Source organism: Mercenaria mercenaria, chromosome 7 (genome assembly GCF_021730395.1).
Source record: "Mercenaria mercenaria strain notata chromosome 7, MADL_Memer_1, whole genome shotgun sequence".
Taxonomy (NCBI): domain Eukaryota; kingdom Metazoa; phylum Mollusca; class Bivalvia; order Venerida; family Veneridae; genus Mercenaria; species Mercenaria mercenaria.
Window position 1 is genome coordinate 58,455,565 of NC_069367.1, and position 21,007 is coordinate 58,476,571.

The 21,007-nt window shown below is 33.0% G+C and overlaps 1 protein-coding gene across 1 annotated transcript; it reads right to left on the minus strand.

The window, feature by feature from the left end:
* Positions 1-715: 715 nt before the first annotated feature.
* LOC123534936 (uncharacterized) lies at positions 716-16,503 on the minus strand. The gene is made up of 4 exons (XM_053547215.1): positions 16,330-16,503; positions 15,535-15,894; positions 2,546-3,894; positions 716-791 (listed from the first exon to the last, which is right to left on the minus strand). The coding sequence occupies exons 1-4, from the start codon at positions 16,501-16,503 to the stop codon at positions 716-718; spliced, it is 1,959 nt and encodes a 652-aa protein (XP_053403190.1).
* Between the last annotated feature and the right edge of the window lie 4,504 nt (positions 16,504-21,007).

Sequence of the window (21,007 nt, forward strand, 5' to 3'; positions counted from 1 at the left end):
CCTGATCACATATTAAGTATAATACAAATACTCTCTTGTAGAAACTCTCATAGAACAAAAATACCATCTTGGCAGTATTTTAACTTAAAATGTTGTCAGTCTGACTTTAGTAAAGTTTTAGATGTGTTGGAAAGTTGTCCACTGACAGTACATTCTATCTTTAAAAAATGGATTCTTGCTCTTTAGAATTTTCACTCAGAAATTTGTGTTGTAAAAATAATAAAAATTACCTCAGTATTTCTCATCAAAGCTTTAAGCAGTTTGGTTCAGACTGACAAAATTATCAATAGATATTAAATAAAAATGTCAAACTTCAATTTTACTTAATATCCTATTCATCTAAAATTAATATGCCTCATTTTGGCTTTAAGGGTTCAATTAAATTTACTTAACAAAATGAAATAATTACTCTATGTAATATAATTGTTTGTCCCATAAATATATCACAGGCACATAATATTAAACTTAAAAAGTCTAACAAAAGGTTATTCTTTAAATTAGATTTATCAAAATTCAACATTTCTATTAACGTAACTGGTAAATAAATAGTTGCTTCTTACATGCAGGCTATAATGGAAATAAAATAAAATGATTTTACAATATTTGTATATAGTCTTCTCATACACATATCCTGTATAGATGATAATACATAGGAAAGTCAACATAATATTTCATGTTTGGGTCCATCTCAGTTTACAGCTTGTGCATGTTTGTCTCACACTTTTAAAGATACATGAAGCAGCACAGTTGGTGTTAATTCCATTTCACATGACAGAACACTTGTAGCACTTCTGAAAATACAAAAGTTAAACTTTATTATATACTGAGAATAAAATATGGCAGTTTGTAATGACTATGACTCAATGCAGACATGGAGCGCCGGTATAAACTACAGACTCCGGTAACGAAAAGTATCTTAAATGTATATATTTTGTAACCATGGTGATACTAACCCTAACCTTTAGTCAGTATTTTATGCTTATTATACACTAGATGCGTGCGGACATGAAAAAATATGCATATTTTTGCCGTGTGCTACAACTGGTAATCCCTTTCCGGTATGTGTAGAAGATCGCTCCAACTCTGCAGTGACTTACATCGGTTTGTAATAATATCATGTATACATTTGCAAATACCTTTAAAACTATTATCAATACTTTTTTATATTTCTACTTCTTATAACTCCCACTTACTGTGTGCAGATACAAATGCAGGTACTAAATGAGCTTGAATATCTATTATTTATGATAGCAGAACTCTAGATGTGTCAAGCACACACACACATAAAAGAGACTTTTAAAGATGGACATACATCCAGTCAAAACAGTCTGCTAATGTAAGTCTCTAACTTCCATGAAACTTTCAAATCACTATAGTGTACATTAATAACATATATGAAATAGAAACAAGTGAGAGTTTCTTTCAGTGTGGTAATAAAGTTTTATACCAATACAGTGTTGTATGTTACTATAAAGTTATTAACAATTTTTATAAGTGAAGAGAATTAAGTGTGTGGCCTTTTCCAGTTTCTGTTGTGCATATTAACATAAATAAAACAAAGAATATGATACAGTCCAGCCTGTCTTAGCAGTCATCTGTATCAAGCAACTACTTGCCTTGTATTATTATGCAGCAAGTTGGTTAACTCTACAAATTGACATTTCATGTAAATGCAACTTGTCTAAGAAATCACCTGTCAGATAGCTTATTGCTTTATATAGATTTTACATAAACTTACATTCACAAAATGACAAGTTATATAACAGGGCTGTCTGAAATATTGCATATTCTTGAACATTCACTGTACATATTCAGTAAAATAGTGAAAACAATTAACAGATTAGCTATGATCTCACCTAAAACCTTAAACAACGACCTACAACCTCTGATTAGTATATATTAGTATATGATGTAATAAACTATCTAATGTGTTTTTATATGTAACATGCAAAAACAATGAACTTGAGAACTGCCAAAACTTCACCTTATGAGTAATAGATGTTCACTTTTCCCCTTGTTGTATTTGTTGTTTTTCCATAATAATTGACAAGTGCTCTGTCAAGGTAGGAATATCTCTTTGTTTCCCTTTATAATAACTAAATTGAAATAAATACTTTTCCGTACATGAGACTGTCACAGTCTGTTTCAAGTAATTAATTTGATTTTTTAAAAACTGTAACTTTTCCTTTTTGGTGTTGATAGATTTCAATTTCATGATAATGTCATCCATTGACTTCATTACGCCATTTTCACTAACATGATCATCAAGGACTTTCTGTTTTTTAGCTTTCCTTTCTTCCATTTCTTCCTTACGTGTTATCCTTTCTTCAATGATTTGTAAAGATTTTTCAAACAGTGATTTTTTTCTGGCTTTACTGTAAATCTCTATATGTTTTCTTTTATTTACGGCACATTTAATACATTTTCTTTTTTTCCCTCACTTTTCTTCTCTAGCCAGCAGTCAGTTTTGTTATTTTTATAAAGAACACGATTTTCAAGATGATCTATGTTTATGTTGGGTGACGTTTTCAAATTTGAATCTAACTTTGCCATTAAACGTGGACAACTTTTTGAATCTTCAAGCAATTTTTCACTGTGAAAGAACATTTTACCATCTGGTAAGTAATCCTTAAAAATCCTTTGACATTTATCATGTAATGCTTGATATAATCTGCTTAAAACTTTACATGTCAGCGAATCAGTTTCAGAGGATTTGAAAAGACATGTTGATACAGCATCCACCCTTTCAACTTCTGGACCAAAGAAAAGACTAACCCTTCTATTTAATAACAGGTCTGGTTGATGTGTACCTGTGTTAAGAATCTGTAATAAACGGCTACAAACTCCAGTCATTTCCAAAATGTTGTTGTCTGTGTTGGTTGTAAATGAAAAATAAGGTTCAGTGACAATTTTATCCAAAATGCCCATAGCACGTAAAATGGAAAGAAAACATTTGTTGTTTAAACATTTAACAATTGTTGTCTGAATGTAATTTAAAGATGATTTAGAATCTCTTAAATAGTCTAGTAAGAGATCTTTAATGTAGTATACCCCTGCAGAGTTGTAAAATGATGTGTTAAATCTATTTCCTCTAAAATTGATTAAAGGTAATGTCTTTATGCCTTTGGATTTCAAGTAATTAAGGGCTAACAGAGGGTCACCAGATCCATCTTTGAAAAATAATTTTGATACACTCTTTAAAATGTTATTAAAAGAACACTGACTGTCAATATCAAATTCAAATTTGTTTTCTTTCTCAATATTCTGGATTTCTTTTTCACATATTTCCGAAAACTGCAAAATAGGATGTGTAGTGCATTTGAACTCATTTAGATCATTTGACATTTTTTCTTTCATTAAATTGTTCACTTTTCCTTCAGTTGCACATCTGTCTGTCATACAGTTTCTAACGTTATTGTAAAAATAATGATCAGAATTTTCATCAGAACAGAAAGAAATGTCATTCATGATTTCATCAATTGTTGATACATATGTTTCTGCTTTCCCATTATGCACTTCTTTAATACCAGCAGTAAGTGTTTCTGTTTCAGTTGAAATCTCCATTCCATAATAATGTTTACCCTTTTTTGTAGTAGCATCTCTGTGTACTGTTAAATTATCAGAACTTTTAAGTTTTTCATTCACTTGCTTTTTAGCTAAAACACCTAATTCTGTATTAAAATTGCATACTGTTTTAACACTTGGTAAGCCACTTACCTCCCAATCAACAAGTGTCAAAACTTTTTTAATGACAGGACCTATATTTCTAACACCAACATTTAAAGACAAAAGATAATAATATATTTCTCTTAACTTGCCGGAATATGGTTTACCTTTTGTGCTTTCTCTTGAGATAAATGTCTGAACTGTTTTACTGTGTGTATTCGACTTCTCCTGTATGTATACATTCATTTGTTTTTTAAAGTTATGAAATATTTACGAAATGCAAAACGCAAGTACTCACCGATTGCTGCTTTTACGTTCACAGTATATGGATAATGAGAAGTGTCAACTCTCTTTTGCTCCGAAGCTCCAGATGGTGAAATATTAGTTACCTTTTTTGCACTTAAAACACTCGAACTTTATAACTGAACAAAGCCCTCGTATTAATTCACTTTTGATGTGACAATCTCTAATCGGAACAAAGACCCATATGTACAGCTTAAATTAAATCTCCATCCAAAGTGTCTTAAATCTACTATTCTCCTTTCTGGTACATTTTCGTAATCGTATACCTTCTTTCTATTTTACAAAAAAAAATCTCCTTTTCTAATCCTTGTTTTTTCGGAATGAATGTTCCTTTTGATCTTTTTTTTTTTTTTTGTTTCAAAAATCTTTAGCCTGCCGTTGTCATTATTGCTGATATTGTTTACTGATAACCTCATTTAATGTAACGTGACGTCAAATAACAAGTTATCGTTTATATAGCTTTCATTTCGCAACATTTTGATGCTATTTTTCCGGAGTAAAACAGATTTCCGACATAAAACGTGATTGGGGTAGGGGAAGCGCCAAGGTAAATAGAGCGAAATCTAAACCGGTGACCCCCAATTTTCTTTTAAGGAACCGAAAGCAATTGAAATTTTGTACTTTTGTTCAAATTTATTCAAGATGAATTTATGTCAGAAATATCGTCAACTTTATTCTGTGAAAATTTCATACCAGTCCTTTGAAAAATAGTAGGTGGCGCATATTACCTTAATATATGTAGGTATGTTAATAAAATAAAACTGTTAGCTATGCATCGAGAAATATGCCCTCGTACTTTAGCGGAAATATGTTTCGCTCCTAAAGTCGCGCATTTCCACATATTTCTTAAGGAGGTAGGTTACCTTCATATTTGTATGTGCGCATGCCCAACCGGAAGCTAACGTGATGATTTACGACGACGTTTACGACAAACCAAATGTGTTTGTATATACATTCTTCAGTAAAGAAATCATGAACCTGTCTCCGATCTGATGCTTAATGGTTAAATGATGCAGAAATAATTGATAAATTGCCGCAGAAACGCTTCAAAACATTGTTGCTTTAAAATGACGTCATTGACGTCATGACGTTACGTGTCAGTTACCGCGCAATATTAATAGCTTTTATTTTGAAAGTACGTAATTCTCTGCATTTTCTTTATTTGAACTATTTTTAAACAGCCATTATTTACTGAAATATATTTTATGTGTCTTTCGCTCTGAATAATAATCAATATTTTGCTTCTTTTATATAGTTTTATTGAAATGTTATGCGGAATGTAAGAAAATGGATGATGGTAACCAATGTTATTGGGAATATAGCTGGGTGAAAGGTTACTTAATACGGCCATTTTCAAATAAAAATTGGACAGTTTGATTCGTAATACCCATTTTTCAGTTTCCATTGATACTTTGTTACTCATATATTAAAACTAAGTTCTAAAATTGTTTAAATTTCACTAGAAAATTGTGGTTTCTTGAATTAAATTGATGTTACTATGGAAACGAAGCCCGTGACCTATATATCTAAATGTAAAATTCAAAAGCGTTGACACTGGTCTATTTAAGGAACACAGTTTCGGCATTTTATTTTCATTTCAACAATATCCATAATAATAATAGCAGCATGCAGCACGATTTTTCCATAAAAAATGTCAGACGAGGGGTACTGCTGTAAGTATTTTAAGCTGTGAAATTTGTTTAAATAAATGCAAATAACACGAAAATATTACTTACGTTAGAATTAAAATGTTTTAAAGCTACATTAACAAGAAAGATTATCTTATTTAATATTTTTTGTAAGAAATTATGATAAAAAGCAAGGTATAAGCTATTTTAAACATCCCTGTTGCCATGGTTACTTTAAACTTTAAGAAAAATAGGGTAACATGTAAAGTGCTTGGTGTTTTGCTAATAATTTTACCCAAATATTCTATGTTGGTCATTAACAGAATGACACTGAAGCCGTCGAAAAAAACTGTTTTCATACATAGTTGTTTAAAAATGAGAAAAAATGCGTTACCATGGAAACACGAGCCCCGCGACATATATATTTTAAGCTTATATTAGAAAGCTAACGCGCATACTAGTAAAATTATTAATTATGCAGACCTCTACGGATATCAATGAAACCAAAATGCACTGAAAACTGTTAAATATACGTATTTTCCTTCTTCTTTCTATATAAAATACCTTTAAAGGGTCATGTTTTTCAAACCTGTATAAAAACTGAACTTGAAGGGCCAGAGATAAAAGAAATTGAGATTGTAGCAGTCAAAACATTAAATTACACGAAAAACAAAAAAATGCTGCGGTTAAACTAATTTGAATTTACCCTGGTAACAAGGTAACCTACCTCCTTAAAATAAAACTTTTAACCTAAAAATACTCATCGTCTTTGAAATAAGCAAAACAGCTAGAGAAACATCTAGACGATGTTAACCAAAGACAATTATCAAAGTATCTCATACTGTTAAATTAGACTGATGCGATATAACACTTTTATTGCCCAATGCTTAAACTTCTTTTACTCAACCCTAACGTTTCTCAAAGAGATACAAGATACTACGGATTTCTAAAAATTATGATACTAGCCTTAAAACTTTGTTATAACTGATCGAAAAAAGGTGTTAAAGAAACATGAACAGAAATGTAGGATAAGAGGCACAATTGAATAGCAAAACTGTGTTTGAAAATCCTTCAGTCCTGCAAGGCTTTTTACATACCTAACTTGTAATATGTATGATTGTCAGTACATGTAAAATGTCAGATTAGTAACTAAGGTAGAATATTCCAACATACTTTATATCAACATATTTTACTTACCATTAATACACTCCTGTTATATTTATACTGACCTGATATTTCAGATTTAATATTTAGTAATACTGGTGTAAGTTTGTGACTAATTTAGCGTAGGTTTTCTCAACATGGAACATTTTAATGTTCACGTCATATCAGAGTGTTTAAAGTGGCGTCATGAATTTTAAAAAAAACAAGAATAAAATGATGTTAACATTAAAAAAAAATTATATACTGAAATGTGAAGCTACTATAGTTACATATGTGCTTTTCACGGCTGTACAGTGCCAAAATAAGGCCAGCACATTTGGTAGTACCACGCTTGTATCTCTGTAGATTTGTACAACAAAAAAGGTGCGTTACTGCATGATTATGATGTCATTTTAAAAACTAAAAAGAGGCATTTCCTTTAAAATAAACAAAACAAACTAGTTATGTTTTGAAACTACATGAAACAAGAACAAATATGCTGATCTTATGGTTACTTACAATTTTGAGATACGATGTTGTATATAATATTCGGTAAATAAATGAGCAGACTTCTGCGGGTAAGACAAAAGTCGAAGTAAGCTGAGGAGTGTTTACTTTCAATGTGCTCCTTTTTTAAAAAGCGCTATGGATGAGTGCATCTACGAAGTGCTATGATTTGTACTTCTACGAAGTGCTATGAATTAGTGCTTCTACGAAGTGCTATGAATTAGTGCGATTCATTACAAAAATTGTTTAGCCTAGTGGCACAGTAATCTTAAATACTGTGTAGTTATTTATAGCATGATTCTCTTTTTGTTTTCGCTTAAGTAATAAATTACTTCAATAGGAGACATTGATATACTTACATAAATGTGTATCTTTTTATCATACTTTTTACTTATTTCAGTCAGTATGTTTAGGTATATATATTGCCAGTCAGGTTTTCTAGATGATAGCTAAGATGGCAAAAGTACAACTTGTTGATGAATTAAATACAACAGTTAAATCCTCCATTCATTGCATTTTTGTTATGTACAAATATTTTGGAAAACACAATATTTTGTTCAAGATGATATTATAAAGCAGTTGCACAGAACCTAATATGTAGCACATATTTGTATACAAAATAAGAGTTTTTTGTCAAACGTTAAAGACGTCTTGAAAACAAATTAAATGTCTTTATTTTCCTGGTGGATTCTTCAATAGCGTTTAATGATAATACTACTATATTGCAGTGCCGGTTGTAAACAGTTTTAATGGAGCTTTTGTAGTCAGAAAAGCATACAGCAATGATAAGAACAAATGATGTAAAATTTAAAAAAAAGATGTGACTATATATGTACAATGAAAAAATAAGGTAACTCAAAATTAATGCAGTAAGCACGAGTCATTGTTTCAGGTGTGTGTGTTCGCATATCAGGTTTAGTGTCTTTTTCAACATTTTTAGTCATATTATAAACGACGGTGTCTACATGTAGCAGTGAGCACAATGCCCAACTTTAGTGCTGCCTCACTGGAATATCAAGCCGTAGACACGTGACATGATACCCCACCAAATCACATTATACCAGTGCTAGCACTATCGTCTTAATGTTGAGCGCCGAGCAAGAAGCTACTAGTACTATTTTTACGTCTTTGGTTTGACGCGGCCGCTCTACCAGTAGGCTACCGAGGCGGGTCATCATATGACTTGATCATACAATTTAGATACATTCAGCCTATTTATAAATGAAAATCAATATAAATGATATATTACTAAATTAGACGATATTTGTACACCTGCTTTAACATTTAGTCTTATCGTCTTATCGTCTACAATAAGACATAGCATTTGTAAATAATTTCAGTTCTTTTTAATTGAATAGCTATTGCATGCCAACAAACATGGAAATAATCATGACTGCACATTAATTAAATGTTCAAAAGCCAGAAGGCTACAAAATCCTGAGTTTAGACGAGTTTAAAATCTCAATTCCATTAGTGTAAATGCAGCTAATTGCTTCATTGGCACGCGTCCTTCTCATTTGCTTCCATTAAAACAAATTCCGCTGCATTAATGCTAGACGTTTGCAATTATGATGCACATATACCATTTCACTTTGAATACTTCAGAGAATATTATTTTACCATTTTAGTTCTAATCTTAAACTTCATTTTACATGGACATGACAGTTTAACTGGAGTCTAGATTTTATGTTGATAATATGCATTGCCAAAATAAAATACATCAGGACTCATTCTATATAATTGGGAACAAAATTAATGAATCATCATTAACTGATAAATAAAAGTGAAATACAGATTGCACATAGATTTCGTCGGCTTTTAAGTTTCATTACCTTGCCTAATTAATGGGCAGGCACATGTATAATAAAGAATGGTATGCGTTACTTTGTATAAACAGACCAAAAACACCGTAGAAAAATGATCAAATCAGAAAATGAAAACGATTCAAAACCTAATTCTAGTACGTATGTTGTGAATCAACGTACAATTGTGAGACTAAATGCAGATAGATACATAGACGCAACTTGTACTAATCTGAAGGAATGTTGTTGAGTAGACTTAATACGAATCCCCACGCGCCCTTTCTGCAATTAAGTTATTATACATTATGTTTGAAACATATTTGTGGATGATAATGTTCTCTTCTTTGCTTGTACTGTTGAACATGTTTTGTTAGTTTTACGTGATTTATGATATGATTTTCCTTAACAACCCTTTCCTCTGTCAAAGGCTAAGTTGAGAACGGGAGGCTTAGATGAATGTTCACTCTCCTCCTCACTATTAGTAAATGTTCAAACCGGTTGTAGCGGCCATATCCCTTCCAACGCCAACGGTATCCAGTTCTCTTTTCTGGTAATTTTTATTTTCATCTTTGTTGTTAACGAATCTTAGTACGTTGACGTAGGGTACGCTTTGTAATGCAGCAGTTATATATCTGACTTGAAGATACAATTACAAGTAACAATTAGATGCTGGTAATGTGTCTGGCTCCTGGAAATCCAATGCCCGACCAAATGATTCTGCAGTGTGATAGAGTGGATATAACGCTTCTTCCTGCCAGCGAAGTCCGTGTGATAGTCTGAAATGACGTTGTCGGTCTCCAGGTGGCTCTTAATCAGACTTGGACCAATCGTGTTCGAATAGTTTTGATCAAGAAGGGGTCAGGTATGTTTGTCTTTAGTCGGCTGGGTTGCGAATGTCGCCTTTTTTTAAACAAGAGAAGTGAAAAGTGCCTGCTATTAGACTTCTGGAACAGTTTTCGTCCGAAGGGAAGGATGGAATATTTCCCCTGCAAATAAATGCATTTTGAAAGTCGCAAAACAAGACTTTTTACGTTTATCTTTAAGGTGACACACATCGTACAAGGCATCTACTCAGCATAAAATGAAAAGCCTCATGAACTTTTAAACTAACCTTTGTATCTTTGATGGAAATTCAACTGTGTGGTATTGTTCATAAATTAGAATGCTATTTTAACTTTTATATTTCACACATAAATATATTGAAAGCTATACCTGAAAGTTTCCGTAAGTGTACTGTAGACTTCATCAGCAAACTAATCTTTTATCATTGACTAACACCGCCCGAAGGGGTGGGCGATATTAATGTGCTGTTCCTGATGTGCTCGTTTTAGCGAATATAGAAGACTGTAGAAGTATCAAGTCATATACACCATGATTATTCTAGGCTTTCAGTAACAACTGACAATGTAAAAAACCTAGACCGGGACCCCTCGTCGTTTAAAAGAGTACAAACCAGAGCTGAGCAGGGACGGGGCCGTTTCAATCTACCGCACATCTAGGACCGCACATTTTCACAGACTCAAGCTTCCAAGTATATTTTATAGCTTTCAATATACTTTGTGTGTGAAATAGAAAAGTTTAAATAACATTCTAAACGTAAACTTACTTGTTAACATTGGTATAAGAAAACACCTCTGAGGCCAGTTACGATTGTATTGAATTAAATTTTCAATGTGTAAATAATCCAAACAATGATTCAATGTTTCTTATTTTGCGGGTTTTGTTTTTACAATGCGAACATTGTTAATCAAATGAAACAAGTACGTGCATTTTTATTACAAATGTCATTTGCATTGAAGGCCAAAACTCAATATTAGTATTCACGTTTGTCCAAATAACTAATTGTTTCCTTGCGTTTTCTATGAAATGTATTCCTCATATGATACTGAATAATGTTTTATTATGTGTTTGCGTGAATATCATTTGTTATGAGAAACATCTAGCAGATGAAGCGTAATCAATCAAAGTAAAAGCAACCTCTGTTCTTTCAGCGCCCTAAGCATAAGTTAACTCCTGTTTTGTTAAACCGATGTGCTCCATGATCCCAAATTACCGATATAATACACGAAGTCTCAACCCTGTCAAACATCGTATTGACTTTGGAAAAAGTTTATTTTAATTTGTGAACAAAACATTCATTATAAAAATGGAATTATGAATGTATTAAACAATGTCTTTTAATAGTGGTGTATTTTGTACGTTGTGTCATTTATCCTGGATTTAACAAAGAATTTATATCATCATTTCTTTTTCTGAGCAACGGTGCTCTACATCATTGGCTCTTGAGAGAGATATCTACAACCCTAAGATACTTTCACTTTTACCCGATTCATAACTGATTAAAGTGTTGTTTATTGACTTTTTCTTTTAAATGTCAAGATTAAGCATAGTCTTCTGGCTACCTTAAATCTTCTATTCCCCTTCTGTATGTCTCTATATATGTTTCTGTAATCAAATAATGTAGAATTAATAAATGTCTACGTGACTGAAATGACAGAAATAATGTTTCTTTTTATACAGATCAACCCTGTCCTTTTAAACCCGAACACACACACACAACCCTGTCCTTTACTGGAGTTGTCATGACCAGGTATGTACAGAGCACAAATATGTTTTATAACAAGGCGACCTATAATCAAAATTAAACAATTAGGAAAAGGAATCAACACAAACACTATCATTCTTACTTTCAGCATACCTTTCCTTCCTTCAGTCATAAAAATTGAATATCTCATGACAAAAGTTACAACATATATTCCTAATCCTCTTTATGCTCAAATGCTGCTATTGTTTTAAGTTCGGGCACAACGAGAAAAACTGCAAAGGTGATTACACTCGCCCAAAGTGCGGCAAGCACGGCCATTCTCATGAACATGACACCTGCAGTCGTCCTTTACGTTGTGTGAATTGCAGCGAGCCAATTCAGCCAAGTCTCATGATTGCAAGACATGGAAAATCGAAAAAGAGGTTCTTCATGTCACATTCACACAGGGCGTTGGATTTCCAGAAGCAAGACAAATTGCCAATGTCAAATTTACATCTCCAACACACGCACAAACTTATTCACCAATAACTAAATCTGTATCTAACAAAACAACGCAGTGCATTGATGCTTTCACTCAAAAAGATTCAGTGACTGTTTGTAGACTTTTTTAAAGATAGTTCATGAACCCTATTATATTTTGTTGGATTCCCAGTCATGTTGGTGTTCATGGAAACGAGGATGCAGATACTGCAGCAAAGAAATCCCTTTCATTATCACAATCTAATTTGAAATTACCACATACCGATTTTAGGCCAAATATAAATAAATACATTTTATCTAAATGGCAATCGTCATGGAACAATGTTTTATTCAATATACTTCGTGATATTAAACCTACACTAGGGGAATGGCAACCAAAGGAACATATCTGTTCGCAGGGAGGAAGTTTGTTCTTTCTCGTTGTCGAATAGGTCATACCCGTTTGACCCATTCTTATCTTTTGAATAAAGAAGATCAACCCGAATGTGTACCATGTCAAACACCGCTAACTATTAAACAGTTTTCTAATCGACTGTGTGGACTTTGCTCCACAACGCAGTACATACTATGACGTTCAATCTTTGAAAGAGTTATTTGAAAATGTTTCAGTCGGAAATATTTTATCGTTTTTAAAGCAGATAGGAATTTATCAAAAAATCTGACATTTCATATTTTTATTCACATCTTTTGCAACATTATTATGTTTGCAGCTGATATTTTAACACATACGTATATACATTTTTACATATTAAATGATTTTAGATATGCTTTACATTTTTACTTAAGAACTGAAGGTATTTTTTCTGCGTTTCATCGAGGTATGAACTGTCAGAAGTTTTACACCTAATTTCAGCATAAACACCTTCGGTCGGTGTTTATGCTGAAATTAGGTGTAAAACTTCTGACAGTTCATACCTCGATGAAACGCAGAAAAAAAAACACGCCGACATAAGATGGAGCACGGGACCGAATGGTTCAATTTCAGCTGGATTTCTACATTTAGAGCGGACTTTAAATGAATTTGTCAACTCAGATCAAGGAGACTTATTTCATTCTTGTTTCTCAAAATGTGTTTTGCATAGAAAAGGCTTCGCAAAATTCAAAAGGGCATCGTCAGCTGATCGTATAGGCGTGGGCTAACGGAAATTGGCACTTACAAAACTGGAGTTTAATTCACTTACAGGTAACACTTTTGTTCAATTTATATGAACATTTTAATTAATTTTGTATTTCAATATTACAACAATTGACAACCATTTGTGACACCACTGTAACATTCTACAAAGTCAATCTGGACCAACAACTGATCAAGAGACCAACTGAGACTTGCAGCTGGCCAACTCGCCAACTGTCACATTTCCAAGTTCCATTTTAAAACTTCACTGTCTGAAAGAAATGTATAAACGATAATGGTCAACTAGAAAACTAGAAACAAATCCTGGACATCTTAGTAAGACTAAATTATTTGTCCAGTTTATACCCTCCAGACAGGTTAAACGTGCAGTTGCTGAAGCTGCATGTTGAAGGATTGAACATGGACATGTTCATTGAGGCGCCATCCAGTGTTGATACAGCTGGTCCAGGAGTAGTTTGTACAACTGGCTTAGTTGGTACAACTACCGTAGCTGGTAGGACATGTGACGTAGTTTGTTCAGCTTCTTTAGAGGTGTGTTTCGCAACCTCACATATGCCCCCACATTCACTGAGCTCTTCCCCATGATAATATTTGTCAGAATGTTTGAAAGTTTTTGCTTGGTCTGGTTGTGTACGCCTCTATTGTATGACCTGACAGAAGTCTCATTTCTGTGGCCGGTCATAACCATAATGTGTCGAAGTTCGAACCCGGAATCATCCAATCCTTGTGTTGCAGTTGCTCTTAAGCAGTGTGCAGTGTATCTGAAATAGATGTCATGTTATATATATATATATATATATATATATATATATATATTATGTACGTATATGTGATGCGTCACGTGAAAAGTGGGTAGGTTCGGCTAACTGACGTTAATCATTAAAAACGACGTCAAACAATGGTGTTTGCAACTTTCAGACATACATTTGTATGTTTATTGGTTAACATTCACACGCTTTCATCCAAATATGTAAAAAAGATTTATAAATTTTCTGAAAAATGAAAGAATAAACTTTAAAACAGGATCAAACACTCAATAATTCAATTTCGATATTTTTGGCCAACTACCCTGCTTTTCGCATGGCGTGTCTCGTATATAACTTACAACTGTTAATAAAAGTAAATTCAAGGCAGCTCAACTATAAATTGTAAATGCCGTTTTTGTTCGGATAGGTAAGCGTATTTTAATAAAATCTAGTAAGCTGCTTCTAAAAATTTATTCATTTTTTCATCAACTTTTGTGCATACCCGGTATATACATTTGCTGATCTTATGTAGGGCTAACGCATGTTTTTTCGTGTTATAACATCTGCAGAATCCCGAGGGATTGGTTGATGCCGGAGCCTGTTAGGTCGAGGGCACCAACGTATCCCGAGGGATTCTGCAAATGTTATAACACGAAATGAACATGCGCTAACGCTATTCTAGCATAAAATGCGTAAAAACTGATAAATGAATACAATGTCACTCAACGTCATTAAATTTCCACGAAATGCGCGGGAAAGTCTGAGTTCTTTTTTACGTTGACGTCATTTCATATTGATTATGTTCGTTAAAATCACAGCCTCTTAATCTTTATTTCATAGATTTCATTGGTAATAATTAATTTTTTATTAACTTTAATATTTCTTTTTTGCAGTACAGATGAATACAGAAATCATGACTGGGTAATTCTAGACTGGTTTTATGATTGTGCTGTTCCAAGAGACGCCATGTTTTGACTAAGACAATTTACTCTCGGTATATGAAACCGAAGGGAAGTATCTCAACCATTATGCTTTTAGACTTAAATTTATTTAATCATAATCAGTCTGTCTTTTGATGTTACCAGGAAATGTTGCAGTGTTATGTTTATTTTTCTTAGTTTATTTATTTTTACAATAATTTCATTTTTATCACCTTTCTTGAAGCCAAGCATTTCTACAAATATCAGTGTAATTTGAGAACTGTCTCTGGCCAAGAGGTTTACTAGTGAACCATGTGTCCATAAAGTCAGGGTTTTCCATTGCCAATTTGTTTATTTGCAACGATACATGAATAAACTGGGTTATAATATGCAAAATCAGCGACAGCCATATTTAGTGTTATTTAGTAGTAAGTACAAATGCAATTTTAAAACATTTAAAAGTGATTTTGATTTCACATTCAATTTCACATTCAACTGTCTCAATTTTTTGGTCAAGGAGACAAGAAACACACATTTTGGCCTTATGAAAATATCATAGAATTTTGAATAGCAGCTGTCATTTTTATTAATATGATCAGATTCTTAATTGAATTAATAGTTTATTATTATCAATATTTCAGGAGCAACTCAGTACTTACCTGACAGAACAGTTTCTCAGCATTTGGATCACACTTAGACAGATATAGTTTCAAGGCCTGCACAGGACAATGCTCCTTTTCATCAGGACCAAGAGCATACATTCTCTTTGTGTTTTCTTCACCACCCTGGTTTTGCTTCTCCTGGCCTTCTTGAGACAGTGTAACAAATTCCATCCCATTTTCATCAGTACAAACTTTTAGGCTGTTCTTGTTTAGCTGCGGATGGAATTCAAGCCCTCTGCTGACATACTGAACACTCAAGATGAACCAGATTCTATACCGTAATGTTATTGGATTAGAAGTTGTAGTGAGATAGTTATGTATTTTGATCATGTGTTCAGGAGGAATGATAGGTTTATGCTGAACAGGAATGTTTAATCCACTTTTAAGTTTGGTTTTTATTTTGGCATCCAGCATATCATTGGCCTCTTGAAAAGCTGAATCTTTAACAATGTCAATGCTCAAGTTCTTGTCTCTAAAATATCGATTAATTGCAGCCCTTGCATTTTTAAGGGTGTTTCTGTGATATTCTTTGCATACAGCATCACTTCCAAATATTTAGTAGTAAGTACAAATGCAATTTTAAAACATTTAAAAGTGATTTTGATTTCACATTCAATTTCACATTCAACTGTCTCAATTTTTTGGTCAAGGAGACAAGAAACACACATTTTGGCCTTATGAAAATATCATAGAATTTTGAATAGCAGCTGTCATTTTTATTAATATGATCAGATTCTTAATTGAATTAATAGTTTATTATTATCAATATTTCAGGAGCAACTCAGTACTTACCTGACAGAACAGTTTCTCAGCATTTGGATCACACTTAGACAGATATAGTTTCAAGGCCTGCACAGGACAATGCTCCTTTTCATCAGGACCAAGAGCATACATTCTCTTTGTGTTTTCTTCACCACCCTGGTTTTGCTTCTCCTGGCCTTCTTGAGACAGTGTAACAAATTCCATCCCATTTTCATCAGTACAAACTTTTAGGCTGTTCTTGTTTAGCTGCGGATGGAATTCAAGCCCTCTGCTGACATACTGAACACTCAAGATGAACCAGATTCTATACCGTACTGTTCTTGTTTAGCTGCGGATGGAATTCAAGCCCTCTGCTGACATACTGAACACTCAAGATGAACCAGATTCTATACCGTAATGTTATTGGATTAGAAGTTGTAGTGAGATAGTTATGTATTTTGATCATGTGTTCAGGAGGAATGATAGGTTTATGCTGAACAGGAATGTTTAATCCACTTTTAAGATTGGTTTTTATTTTGGCATCTAGCATATCATTGGCCTCTTGAAAAGCTGAATCTTTAACAATGTCAATGCTCAAGTTCTTGTCTCTAAAATATCGATTAATTGCAGCCCTTGCATTTTTAAGGGTGTTTCTGTGATATTCTTTGCATACAGCATCACTTCCAAATTTTCTCTTTCGGGTATCTGTTATCTTTGGAGCTGCTTCAGCATAGAATTTCTTGAGGTAGTTGTTCAGATCTTGCTTGAAAATGGTGTCCAAATCAACTTTTTGTCCAAGGCGTTCAATGCACCATTCTGTGAACAAAATTTATAAATTTAAGTCAAACTAGCCTATTCAATCAGCCTGTTTTATAGTTAAAAACAAACAAAAAAGGCATGAAACATCTCTTTTTACTACATTATAAGTAGGATTTGAAGAAGAAGAAAAAATGTCTCTATTTCTATGAAATTGAGACTTGTTTGATTAGCTCATTTTAGCTCACCTGTCACAGTGACAAGGTGAGGTTTTGTGACCGCTTGATGTCTGTCGTCCGTCGTGTGTCAACAATTTGTAAAAAAGTCTTTTCAGAACCACTGGGCAGATTTACACCGAACTTCACAGGAATGATCCTTCGGTGGCCCCCTTTCAGACTTGCCCAAAGAATTTAATTCCATGCAGAACTCTGGTTGCCATGGCAACCGAAAGGAAAAACTTTGAAAATCTTTTTGTCAGAAACTGTTAGCCGGATTTCAAAAATATTTTGTAGAAATGATCTCTAGATGACCCGCTACCAAAATTGCCTTAGCCATTCTGTTTCGGTAAAAAACACGGCCGCCAGGCAGCGGGGCTTATTTTCCCTACATGGCTATATTGTAAATTTAAAAAATCTTCTTCTTTAAAACTACTGGGCAGATTTACACTAAACTTCACAGAAATGAATATTTGAGTTTCTGCTTAGTTTGGTTGTGGACGCGTCTGTATAATGTTAAATTGTATAATGTAATTTTCACATTATTTATGCATTCATCATGGTTTGAACATTGGCATGGTTATTGAAGAGGCTGTATCAGATGTATATAGTGCTATAGTTCTAAATTAGCTAATTTACTGTAAATTTTTTATTCATTTTGTTTAAAACATGTCAATTTGTAGTTAAATGATTGTTAATGTTTTTTTTAAGTACAGACACTTACCCTGAAATAAGTTTACACCACATTTGGTATTTTGTTGGGTTTTAGAAGCATATATATTCTGTCTGATGGCATCAAGATCCTGGTCATTCAAGGTTTTAAACCTGCTAGAATTTTCAGGTTTAACTGCTGGATCCTGCTGTAGATCTGTACCAAGCTCATTCTGCTGCTCTGTGTTTAATACTTGGCCACCATTTACCACAAGATTTGGTTCACTCAAGCTGACATGTTCATTGTTGACAGCGTTGTCAGTTTCAGTTTCACTTTTGGTTTCACTTTCATTTTCGTTATTTACACCCAGAACATCAGGGAATGGCAAATTCAGCAATGCCTGTATTTCAGGTGAAATTTCAAATTGCTCTGGTTCATTTTCCGCCGGCAAATACAATTCAAATGACCCGAAAAGTTGCTGGAAAGTGTCTAAATCTGAGTTACTGCCGGTGTCGGCCATTTTGAGTAGCACTAGCAGACGAATTGAAATTTTCAGTAGACCGCATATATTGTGTATTTACATGAAATAAACATTAAATAATAACAAGAAGACATTTTGTTTTTAATTCTTTATTTTAACATAATTCTTTTGGCCATACGGTAAAGATAAGTGGAATCTAAATATTTTGACATTCACGCCGTATCGAAAAACGTGTTGGCAATGTAAACAAAACATGACCTAGTTTATGAATGAAAAAGTAGTCCGTCATGAATATTAATGAGAATCTAATGAATACGTTTACGTTTCATTGTAAAATGAAAGGGTGTCACATGGCCAGAAATAACCAATCGGAAAGAAGCTATTGCGTAAAAAGTTGAGAAGTTGTAATTATATATTTATTAAATGATTTTAGATATGCTTTACATTTTTACATATTAAATGATTTTAGGTATGCGTTACAATTGGCGTTTTCAATATAACTTCTTCTCGGCGATATATGACCATTTTGTGTCAATATGCCGTAAAACCTAACTCACTCACTCACTCACTATAATTTTCTACTATGTTTATGTCAAGAAATACGAAAGTCTGTATAACGGAACGAAACATAAATGTCTGTATAATGAAGATAAACGTGCCTCTCTGCATACAATAAAATGAATTATACGTATTAAACCAAAGAAGAGAACTTGGGGAAAACAGATTGATCAAAGAAGCATTTAATTATTCACCGAGGGCGTTAATTTAAGATGTGCCTTGAAGGAACCGATACGATTTAAATATATTCTGGGCCTTCATGGCACTTGTATACCATTTGATATTTATAGTGTAAGATTGGATGAGCATTTCAAACAACTTAGTTCTAAAAATCAATTTTCTTGTCTCCTATACTCCCACTGGATTTTCTTGTAGTCTAGATTGAATTAATTTAAACAAAAGAAACTAGGATATTTGCACAAAATTTACATATTTTGTTCATTGTTCTTGATAAGAGAAAATTTAAAAAAGATTGTACTTTTTATTCGTATCAATTTTATACATCTCATGACAGATGTATTTTATCTCACATTCGTTAGTCATTGTTGTTGACTATGCAAGCATTTCATAAACAGCCAAACCAACATGAGTTGTATTCATCTGGGTGGTAATGAACCAAATGTCATTTGGCAATATAGCAGACTCTACAACGTTTGATTTCCTCTTTTTATCTGATAAATATGTTTAGAATGTTTATCAATATAAATATCAGTATAAAGTACGCGTGCAATTAATTTAACATTTACATTTTTATGCAAAACGTCATCGGTTACTGTTTTTCACGGACGGACGTTTGCCAAACTGTTTCATGATAAAATATATTTGTTTTCTTTGTAAATGCACTTCATTTTCTAGAGCCACACTCATTATCATGCCAGTCTCTCTTAATTATCGTGAGTGCATGTTTTGTAATTTAGTATATTCTTAAAACAAGATCATGATAATAAACAAAATTTTTATAAATTCAAATATTCTGTTATGCTGTAAACGTTCTTATCCTTTTTATATAAGTTAAAAATACACATAAATGTACAAAATTTGCGAGCAGCATTATCGTTATACTATCATATATTAGAAGAACAATATTCCGCTAAACTTCACATGCACTGAAACCATGAAATAACTGTAGCCATTCGACTTTAGAAGATTGGGATGATTTGTAACGTGCAAGTATAGAAATTCAGGATAAGAATGCGTTGAAACTTTGATATGTAATTAAAACCATAAGGTTGCATATGTGTGCAATTTCCATAATATGCACAAAGTAAGGATAAGTATATTGGCAAAATATACAACGATGCTCCAGGAGATCTTGATTGGTTAACGTTTTACGGTTCGATTACCTAAGATACGTATAGATTATTTCTAAATGTAAATATTTCACGACTGATTTATTTGTTTCCATTATTACAGTTGCATTTAATATATTTTTCTTCTTTTATAAAATGTTTGATAAAGATGTTAAAGACATTTTCAAAATGTGAACAGAGTATTTATCACAATATTTTGATGGAAAAAAAATGTTAATGTAAAATATATTATGCGGTCATAACAATTGTGAAATCAAACAATGTTGTGTCAGCGGTTTATCATTAAATAACCTAAACAGTATTTCAGGGTCGCTGACCGGTAAATTTTTATATTCAATAACTCACTCCTTCCACAAGAATCCGCATGGCTGACATATGACCTCAAACGTTTATCATTTAAAGATTCTATGCGGTCGATCCTATGGTCTTTTCGTTGAAAGTTGCTCTAACAAGATAACACAATAACTTTGTAAAATATCCACATTTTATGTTTAAAAAATAACTCAAATCACAAGCATCTTCTATATTATATTTATACACATAAAACATTACGATTTGCATACGTCACAAAACCGCTCTGTATAACCCTGATCGTACACATCTGGCTGTCTCAACATACATTATCCACACACAATACTAACAACTAACAATTCACTAGCCATGTCCTTCCTTCTATCTGAAAAGGTATCGTCGTCAGCTGTTTGTCTGTCCTCCCATCCGTGCTCCTCCTCGATAATTTCACCGTCACTGTCGTTGC